At 39.3% G+C, this 11,407-nt stretch overlaps 1 protein-coding gene across 1 annotated transcript; it reads right to left on the reverse strand.

Annotated features, from left to right (window-relative positions):
* Window positions 1–336: 336 nt before the first annotated feature.
* Window positions 337–11,033, reverse strand: ZXDB (zinc finger X-linked duplicated B). The gene has a single exon (XM_004326164.4). It carries the CDS (start codon window positions 10,989–10,991, stop codon window positions 8,511–8,513), a length of 2,481 nt encoding a protein of 826 aa, XP_004326212.3. The 5' UTR covers window positions 10,992–11,033; the 3' UTR covers window positions 337–8,510.
* Window positions 11,034–11,407: the final 374 nt, after the last annotated feature.

Genomic DNA, 11,407 nt, shown 5'->3' on the forward strand with positions numbered 1-11,407 from the left:
TAGAGTCATTCAGATTCATACAAATCTCTACACAGAAATATATATGTATATATATATGGAAACTTTAAAAACCTAAATGGAGGGAATATGCCATGTTTAAGGATTAGAAGACTTGATATTGAATCCCAAATAAAATCCAAGCACTTTTGTTGTGAAAATTGACAAGCTGATTCTAAGTGCATATGAAAAGGCAAAGGGCCCACAATGGTGAAGATAATCTTAAAGAAGAACAAAGGGGGAAATTTACACTACCGAATATTAAAGCTTATTATAAAACTAAACTATGTAAGACTATGTAGTACTGGTGCAAGGACAAACACAGATGGAACAAAATAGCACAGAAACAGACTCAAACATTTATAGACACAATATATGCGACAAAATGGGCACTGCAGAACAATGATGACAGGGTAGTGTTTTTAATAAATGAGTCAGAGTAAACTGGATATCCAAATGGAGAAAAACTGAATATTGTTGCAGCTTACCTTAGGCCATTTGCAAAAAATAATTCCAGGTAGATTATGGATATAAATGTGATAAGAAAAAAAAGTTTTTAGAAAGTAGTAACATAGAATATCTTCATAATCTTGCGGTATGCAACAGTGTTATTAAGGACAAAAAGCACAAAGCAAAACACTGTAAAACTGGACTACATTAAAATTAAAACTTCTCTTCATCTAAAGACATTATTTACAAGACGGAAAAGAGAAGGATAATATCTTTGCCATATATTCAACCAATAAGTGCTTTTGTCTTGAACATATAAAGAACTCCTAAAAATCAGTAAGAAAAAAAGACAAAACACTCACTTAAATAAGCACAAGACTGGAACAGGTACTTTCAAAAGAAGATGTCCAAATATCCAATAAAATATTTCAAGCTCATTAGTCATCAGAGAGATGCAAATTTAAGAACAAAATGAAGTACTACTAGACAACCAATCAGAATGGCTAATGTTTTTTTTAAGTTGAAAATACCAGTGGTTGTCAAGGAATGAAGCAACTGGAACTCTTACACACTATGTTTATAAACTATTTTGGGAAACTAATGAATTTTAAACACATGCTATCATATGATCTTACCATTCTACTCCTACGTATTTAACTAACAGAAATCTATATGCAAGTGCACTGAAATATATACACAAGAATAGCATTATTTGAAGTAGCCAAAATCTAGAAACAATCCAAATGCCCATCAACTTTTGGATGCATAGCATGTGATTCTATATAGAAAATAAAATGAACTGCTACACTGAATAACACGAATGAATCTCACAAACATAATGTTGAGCAAATGAATTCAGGCACAGAATAATATTTACTATATAGTTCAATTTATATAAATTTATAAAATAGGCAAATAATCTATAATATTAGAAGAATCTATAATATTAGAATATTAGAAGAATATTAGTAATCTATAATATCAGAACAACTATATGTATAATATAGTGGTTATCATTGGGGAAAAGTGGGAACTTTGAAAGGGAGAGGATCTAAGAGGCGTAGCTGAGGAGCTGGTAGGATTCTGTTTCTTGAGCATGGTGGTGTTTACATAGTTCTTTTTTTCATGTTTGTGAAAATTCATCAAGCTATACATTCATATTTGGGTGCTTTTCTGCACATGTTATACTTCAATAAACATATTTAAATATACATCCTATAAATGAAAAAATATATGAAATGCTATGTGGTTGCTTGAAATAAAATAGAACAAGAAATAATAAAAACATATAGTTTCAAAAATGTTTACATATAGGCAGTATACTGAAAAGAATAATCAACAAACTCCAAATAAGTAAAAGGATCTGGTTCAAATAGCCATTGTAAGGGGAAAAGAACTCCTTTACATAGTATTTCTTGTGGAAAGCACCATCTACTAAGAATGTCAAGTAAAATAATAAACATCTAATTTGACTATATTTTGGCATTTCATATGAGGGTCTAAATTAAGGAAACTGCTCTCTTCATTGGTTGCTTTGTATTCTGGATGATTCTTTATGCAACTAGTATTAAAGAGACAATCATTAAATTCTGTACTACTGTCTATTTTATGGCTTTATATTGTTATCTGTAACTGGAAAATACAGAAAATAGTATTGTACAAAAAGTGTGGCTGAGGGAGATCAGCTCGGTGTTTTGTGACCACCTGGAGGGGTGGGATAGGGAGGGTGGGAGGGAGGGAGACACAAGAGGGAAGAGATATGGGAACATATGTATATGTATAACTGATTCACTTTGTTATAAAGCAGAAACTAACACACCATTGTAAAGCAATTATACCCCAATAAAGATGTTAAAAAAAAAAGTGTGGCTGAAATATCTATCCAGGCATTGTTGATCAAAGACTTTTAAGAAAGTAAAAAACACGTGACTCAATTGTAAAAATGTTCTTTCGTTTTTTTTCTAACCATAGTGTATCATATTTTTCAACCTTTGCAAGTAAATTTCAATGCTCTTTATTACTACCATTATTATGGTATGGAAAGTTAGTTCAATGTTAGCTGCAAACCCATGTTATATTTCACCTTTATGAAATATTTTTGTTGTGGTTGCAACAGAATATATTATGAATCATAGTCAGAAATGTCTTCCAAATAAATATTATGAAGTATTATTATATTTAAGGACTGTGTATATTTTGTATTTGGATTCCTATGTTTTAAGTTCTATAAAATGCCCTTCATAAAAATAAAATACTAGTTAGTCAATTTTTTTAAGTCTAAATTAATGACAATGTTTTAGATGGAGTTTTAAAAAATAGGCTTCTATATGTTCATAAAACATGTAAGATTATATTCAGCAGAAAACTTGATAAATATAAATGGATAATTTTAAATGATAGACTCAAATAGCTTTTTTTCCCTATGATGTTGATCTTAGCTACAAGATTACTTACTGTCTTACTCCTCAACTTTTCCAAGAGCTCTATCACTGATCTATGAAAGCGAGGAAGCCAGCCTAACTTTTTCCATTTTCAAAGCAGCCATAATTCTAAATATTTATCCTAACAGATCTCTAAGTTTTATTGCTGCCAACATACAAAGATGGTTGAGACATACTCAAATAATGTTGGAAAACATGCCCTGTGTGAAAAAACTAATTTAGTCAAAACAATTTTTAAATGGAGATAAAATACTAAATATTGACACTTGCTTTTTAACAATTATGAGGCTTGTTAAAATTTAACATAATTTTAACAATTATGATTCTGATTGAATCATTGTTAAAGTTATAACTAAATAATTAATAACTAGTGCCAGGAAGCCACAAAATATGTGAATTTAAGGAGAAAATGCTAAATCTTGCTAGAAGTAGCAAGTGTTAAGGTTTGACTGTAGTACGTGTCACCTAACTGATGCAGGTACTTTTGACAGTAAAGGACTCGGTGTGGCATCACTAAAGTTGGAACCAGCCTGGGATGAACTGCTGCTGCTACATTCACTGGACTTTCCAGGGTTCCAGGGTTCTCTGTTCTGGCCAATTTCCAAGCAGACAGGTGGCCAGTTTCCTTCTGTCATGTGAACCAAATCTCACCCTGAAGGTAACTTCCCACTCCACATTGTTAACAGAAGAGGGAGGTTAATTCTGTTTAAAATAAATGGCATTCTTTTACAATTATGCTATAAGCAGAATATCTGAAACCTTGTTTTTTTTGTTAACTTTCCTGTTTTTTCTACGTCTTAGACACAAAATTGATTATCATAAGAAAGTTTTATTTTGCTATTCTGTAACAGAAAGTGTTAAGCTGCTGTCTCTTACCTAGAAATCAAACTGCATGCTTGCTTGTTTACTTGGACACTTCCACCCCCAATCCAGAGCATTGGTGAACTTTTAGCTTCCTTCATGTTAAAGTCTAACTCTCAGCCTCATATGTTGCATGAAATTAATTACCATATCCTTCGTTCCAGCTAGTGTATCTATAGGAGAAAGTAAATTTTGCGATTATGTCGTATAATAGGAAAATAAATTTCACATACAAAAAGCGTAGGCTTTAATATTTTTTCTCATTGATAAAATGACAAAGTATAAAATCTCTAGAATCACTTCTACACATCTCAAATCAAAGACTGTAATCTAGAAATGAATCAAAATAAAGCCTACTTCATACTTGATTTTCATATTTTTTGCTATACTTTATCAAATCTAAGATACCTGTCAAAATTATAGTTTAGAATAATTTTGTTCTAATGTTCATACATTAAATGAAATATTATAATGAAATAAATATTTGATGATATTCTGTAAATTGATTTACCCTTATCAAAATTATGTCCACTCACAGAAAATAACTTTTACTCTAGTAAAATCTATAAAGTACCTCTTAGAATTCTGCAATACATTGGTTTTAATAGTTTCCCATCTAGATGATATCTTTGAACATAAGGACAATACCTGTCACATAAGTGGTACATAAGAGGTAAAACACTGGTTAATGGATTAATGAAGTATACCTAGGTGTAATACCTGAGACTGCTTCACAGATTACATGCTCAGTACATAACAGCTGATTGGTACCTTGGTAAATAAGTATAAAGGATGGTATTAAGGGACTCAGAGATTGTTGGTGCTATTAGATCACTGTATGCTTCCTTTTAAAATACTGTTAGGATGTTTTCTTTAGAAAAATTGACAATTAAGGGTTTTATATATTTTTAAATGTCAGCAATTAATAAGAATGAAAAATTATTTTAGTTGACAATGTAGGATTTCTATCAAATTTACCATTAAATACAGCATAATTCCTGGAGAGTTATTCATGCTCCTTCTTTAATTTTTCACTTTTTTTTCTTCCACTCCTTCTAGGGTTATCTCTTTTAGTGGACAGGGGAATTATAAAATGGAGAGACTATAATAGGGGTTCTCATGACTAGGTTTTTATGCCACCACTTGCCTCACAATTTTCTCTAGTGACAGAAGTGACTCTGGCTAAGGAGCCAAAAGCCAATTTCACACAGATCTCCAGGGATATTGGACTTTGACGATTCTATTCCTGCCTGCTCCTGCCTGCCTTCTCATATGTCTCCTGGATAAGAACATAAAGAGAAAAATAAACTTAATAATCTACCCATAATTAACTCCTGCTACTCAGTATTGATTTATATTAATTATACTACTTGGTAAAAATGCCAAGGCCAATATATTTTGAACTTATGATCAACATGGTCAACAGAGTATCCGGAAAGAAACTTCTTTTTAAGCCTTCGTGTTATTATGCTTCCAATTGGCAAGATTTTTAAATAAACCAACGACTGAGGAGAAGCAGAAAGGAAATAGGATTAAATTAAAACATGTACAATTATTCAAAAGGAGTGATGGCAATTTTAAACCACCATCAACAGAAGTTTAACTTCGTACCTTGAAAGTATAAAAAGTTTCACCATTTTTCTGGAAAATGGAGTTGAAAGAGGAATAATTTGAACAAATTTGTTCAATGAAATCCTGTGAATCCATGAGATAAGTAACATTTGTCCTTTGAAAATTCAAGCAATGAGTAGAAAAAAATATAGTTAATGATTTTTTATTGGACGGAAGCTGGTTTAAAGAATTCAAGAAAGAAGTCACAGTATAAATTCTCTTCATGTTTAAGTAATTTATTTGATGTTCGCTACTTGTGTGTTCATTTCAATCCTCGACGCACGTTAACTGCCAGACATGAAAAACAGTGCTCAATCTAAGAGGCCTTAATGAGTGACAATATTTTTGAAATGTGCTTTATGAATACAAATATTTCCAAAGCAAAGACAGAAAACAATTGAATGTGTAGACACAATGAAATTCTGAGCATTTCTCTGATTTACAAAAGTATGCCTAGTTTTTGTTTATCACTAAATGAATAAAACCACTTTAAAAATATATGTGTGTGTATGTGTGTGTATACCCCCATACACACAGTACATAAACATTTCAAAGTGACAAGTTTTTAGTGCACTGCCAAAGAGCTACAATAACTGTCATCCATAGGCATTCACATGCAAACACTACTGGGCTAGTACACTACAGCAAACACGAGTTTTAGCTGAACTCCTTGGCAAAAACTCTTAAAAACTGGAAATAATAAAACAAATCTATTTCTCATCTGAACAATATAGAAAATAATGTCTTTTGCCATCTGAGTCATATATACACACAGTATTATCTAAGCTCAGAAAATAACTTCTTACTATACACACAACTGCAGTGTACACTCAGCAAATGTTATCATTGGAAGAAAATGGGCTATGAGGAGATCTGAGGAATAGTAGCAGGAAGAGATCTATCCATTAAAAAATAAAAAGTAAGGCATGGTGAGGGCTGGAATGCACATACATGGGAGTGGACTGGGGAGAAAGTAAACAGAAAGTAACAGAAACCAATTAAAGTGGAAAACAGCAGCTAGTTATGACACAGGGATAAATCATGAAAGTTGGATGGGTGGGAAGTGAGAGGTGAAAATAATTTATCTTCTTTGTTTTAAGTTATTGATATATATAGAACTGTCAGTCACTAGCCAAAGTCCCTTTAGAATGTGCATTTGCTAAAATGCCATGAGCCACAGAACAAACTTTGCCAAAACTACCACATAGGGTTGCTCTGAACAACAGTTGTGAAGATGTTCCACAAAATTCAAAATGCTACACTCATATAAGACAGACATTTCACACAATATTCAGCTTCAATCTTTCCTTCCAACTCTGGGAAAATGCAAACAATGAGCTCTCCAGACCACAGAGAATAGGAAACCTTCTCTACTCCATTATCAGTTTCTTGCAACAGCAGACTCTGCAGTTACAGCAAAGTCTAACTCTGGAATCAGAGCAAAGATGGTGACAAATTGGTCTAATGAACAGGGATGCAGATATACCTGTGAGCAATATTTCCACTCCTGGCATTAGCCACAGAAATTCCTGGGGGGAAATAATTCGGTGGAGGGAATAAAGAGATTCCCTATCTTGCTACACCCTAACTCTCACAAACCTTGTCTGGACATGAACAGGATTAAATTATCCCAATTTCTTCTTTACAGTAGGAAGGATTGAGATGGTAAAAGGATTACATAAATTCATCAAAATATGTCAAAGCACATAGTATTTTTCTTTACATATTAAAAACTGGAAAAGATTAAAAGTCTCAGGTGTGTTAGCTATGTGTGTGCATTGCTATGATCCTTTGACAGCTAAGAAACTGAGGCTTAGTGAAATTAATTTATTCAAGGCCACTTATCCAACATGAATTTGACCATGGGTCTGTTTCATGTCAAAGTCCTGGCTGACAATTTCTACAACAGCAAAGCCTCCCATCATTAAAAGAGGTGTGGAAGATAAATGGGGAGCAGAGTCAAAACATTTTTTGCTACTTTTTTCTTTTCTTGTTAGTTCTACCTTTAAGAAACTATTTTGGCATTGAATAATATTTCTAACAAACTTTTATACATGCCTTCAACAGCATTTCTTCCTCCATTAATAGTAACTCTACAAGAACAATTCATGATATCAGAAGCACAGGTAATCATGAATTAATGCACCAATCACCAGCAGCTGCAAATATCACAAGAGAGAAAACCAGACATTATGTGCCACCTGCTAAAAGAACACAACACGACATATGAAACATTCCTATCCCCAAAATCATATTTCCATTCTGATCAAGTCTCTAGATCCAACTACCAAATTAAGGAAACAGAGGGTAGGGGAACTTAACACCACAGGGATGTAATTATCAAAACTTAAGACTGTGGCAAATGCTACATGTGAAACAACTTCCTTTCTTCAATGAATAAAATTGCAAGAAAAAAGACAACAGGGTAACATACAGATTAAAAAGACAGTTAAGAGGCTTACTGGGATTCTAATTGTTAAAAATATTAAAACAAATAGCATTTATGAGACAATTATAAGTTGGAACCCTGACAGTATCAAAGAACTACTGTTAACTTTAAGTATGATAATGGAACTGAAGATTTTTCCAAAAGAGCCCATGCTTTATAGAAACATATACTGCATATTTATGGTTGAAATGATGTGATATCTGGTATTTATTTCAAAATAATACTGGGAGAGGGTGAGAATGGAGATTATATAAACAAAAATGTACATGAATTGACAATAGCTGAAGTTGGGTGTCATATACATGAATGTTCATTCTACTATTATGTGTAGTTTATGCATGTTTGAAGAAAAGCACATGCAACATCACTGAAAAATGTCCTAATTTTTTTCAAGGAAAGAAGCATATTATCAAGGAATCATACAGTTGAAAAGACCTTAGAAACAATCTATTCAAACCACCTCATTTTATAAATAAGGAAATTAAGGCTCAGATAGGATAAGTGACTTGCTCAGGGTCACACAACCTGTCAGTTCCAGACTCAAGATCAGAATTTAAATCTCCAAACTTGTAGCCCAGGGCTCTGTTCTTTTTCAAACCTATAAGAAATGACTGCATTTAAACATTTAGTCCAGAATACTCTTAAAATTGAGTGTCATCAATAAAAGTAAGCCATGTGGCAAGGAATGAATAGAGTTTAGTTCATACCAAAAATGAGCTGCCAGTCACTGTGATAAGATCTGTTTCTTTCTGAGACCCATGGTTTCCTGCAGGATTGGAGAATGCAAACTGGGTTTCTTCCTCCTGTCCAAAGAAGTCAGAGTCAGGATGTACGTTCCATTCCGTTTTGGTTGGCGGCAGTAGTTCCGAGACATTGTTTTCACAAAGGGTGCTTGAAGGAGTCAGAGCATCTGTGTCTACTGTTAGCTTACTGCTGGGGGTCAAAGCTTGGGGCTCTTGACTCGAGGTTTTCACAGCCAAAGAGCTCAGAGATCCCAACGGCCCCGCACTTACACTTGAGACATCATCTGTATCTAAGGGACTCTGCTGAAAACCAGCGGCTGTCGTTCCAAAGAAGAGTGAGGTATCCAGACTTTGAGGAAGGTCACTGGTGGCCATCAAGGTCTGAGGGTCCACCGCCTGCCCTAAGGAATTATTATTATTATTAACAGGGAGTTTCCCTGCCAGAGTTGAGTTCACAGAAGCCACATCAATAGTCAAGATCCCAGAGTTCACCAATGCGGTGTCCAATACTGCAGCAGAACTATTACTGGGCACATCAGAGAAGAGAGACACAAGCTCTGCATCACTGAGGTCATTCTGCCCCTGGCTGGTAAGTTCACTGCTGGGCGTAAGAGAATTTGCAGCTCCTAGCTGAGCTAAGAGATCCTGGCGCAGGTTGTGCCTTTTGGCCATGTGGGTCTTCATGCTGTGCTTGGATGTGAAGAGTTTATTACAAGTGGAGACTGGGCATCGGCTTTTCCAAGTGTCCACATCCTGCAAGTGTTTCTTGGAGTGAATGTAGAGACTACTGCGAGCAGAGAACCTGGCACAGCAGCCTTCCACGGGGCACACAAAAGGCTTTGTGCCCAGGTGGGTTATGCTGTGGCCTTTCAGATGTTCGGCCCTCGTGAAAGATTTCCCACAGCCTTCTACAGGACACATGAACCTCCGGTCATCGTCGTGCTTCCTTTTGTGCCTAAGGAGTTTGGACATGCTGGTGAAGTTCCAGCCACAGCCCTCAAAGTCACAAAGGAAAGGTCTCTCACCAGTGTGGCTCCGAAGGTGAATTTTCAACCTACAAGCCTTGTCGTACTGTTTGCTGCAGCCAGGAAAGGAGCAGGAAAAGAGTTCCTGTTCCCTGAAGTGGGCGCGGTTATGGGAAAACAGGGCACTCACTGTGATAAACGTCTTCTTGCAGCCCGAAAATGCGCACTGGTAGGGTCTCTCAGGCTCGAAGTGGCTGCGCTGGTGGGCGCTGAGTTTGGCCTGCGTGGGGAAGGTCTCCTCACACACCTCGCATTTGAATGAGTTCTCCTGCTCATGGCCCTTCATGTGTGCTTTGAGGTTATACACCGTGGTGAAACTCTTGCCACAGCCCTCTGCCGGGCAGCCAAAGGGCCTCAGTTTGTCGTGTGACTGCAGGTGCCTCTTGAGCTTGTACGAGGTGGTGAAGGTCCAGCCGCAACCGCCCAGGGGGCACTTGAAGGGCCGCTGGCCCTGGCTGCTGCTGTGCGTCAGCAGGTGCACCTTCAGTTGGTGCTTCTTGGCAAAGGTTTGTCCGCACTGCGCCTCAGGACACAGGTACAGCACCACGCCCTGGCCCGGGCCTAGCGGCCCGCGGGGACTCTCAGCAGCAACCGGGCCCTCCGCCTCCTCCTCGGGCGCTGGGGCGGGCGCGGGTTCGGCCCGTTCGGCCAGCAGGAGGTCGGGCAGCAGCTCGGGACAGTCCCCAGGCTGCGCGGCGTGCGGGATCCCCGCTTGCGGGGCGATCAGACCCCCGGGCTGCGGGGCAGGGGCGACCCCAGGCGCCCAGGCTGGCGGCGGGGGCGTGGCCAGGGTGAGGAAGCCGTTCTCGAAGCGCAACAGCAGGTTTTGTTTGTGAATGGTGACGGTGCCCGCGAAGGCCGCGGCGGGGCCCAGGACTGGGGCGGGAATCGGGGCCAGGGCCGGGACTGGGGCGCGGATAGCGGACAGGGAGCTGGGGCCCAGCGCAGGGCGGCCCTCGGGGTTCGCGCCGCTTTCGTGCCCATGGAACCGTGGGCCCAGCCCAGCCTCCTCCCTCCATAGGGGCCCTGCGGCCTGGCTGGCGCCCGTGGAATCTACGTCTCCACCCACCGGGTCCAGCAGCACCAGGAAGAAGTCATCGCCATCGCCGCCGCCGCCGCCGCCGCCGCCGCTGCCGCCGCCGCCGCCGCCGCCGCCGCCGCCAGCGTGATCGGGCCTCGGCACCAACGGGCTAGGTCCCGGGCCCGGGGAGGCCGCGCGGGCCACCTCACGCTGCCGCCCGGGCCCGCCATCTTGGGGGCCCCGGAGCAGCAGGAGGCGGCGCGCGGGGGCCTGGCCGGCCCGCGGGTCAGGACCTCTGTGGATCCGGCCGCCGCCCCCGGGGCTGCCAGCGCCGCCGCCCTGTCGCGACCCGCGAGCCGGGAGCAGCCTCGGGATTTCCATCTCCGCGTCCATGAGGCTCCGCTGGAACCAGAATCGCGGAGGAGGCGCGACCCCGCCCCCTGCCGCGGGCCCGAACACGTTCCTGAAAGGAAAAAAAAAAAAAAAGTGCAATGCGCAGAAACTGGCCCTATCAGATATTAAAACGTGTTTAACGCCACCGTGATTTAAATATTCTGGTACTGGGTGTCTAGAACAGAATAGAAAGCCCAGGGGCAGAGGCTCGTATACATAAATAAGTTCCACAGTTAATATTAGTAGGAAATCAAGGAGGTCTTCCCAGATACAGGGGAAATGGTGCTGGAATGAATACCTTAGCTATCTATCTGCTAAATGCAACATAAATCGGTACCTCACTACCGATTTATGTACCAAAATAAACACACCCCCAGCCCCTCCCAGTGCTAAACATGGTGGTTAGCACTTATCCT

This window comes from Tursiops truncatus, chromosome X (genome assembly GCF_011762595.2).
Source record: "Tursiops truncatus isolate mTurTru1 chromosome X, mTurTru1.mat.Y, whole genome shotgun sequence".
Classification (NCBI taxonomy): Eukaryota; Metazoa; Chordata; class Mammalia; order Artiodactyla; family Delphinidae; genus Tursiops; species Tursiops truncatus.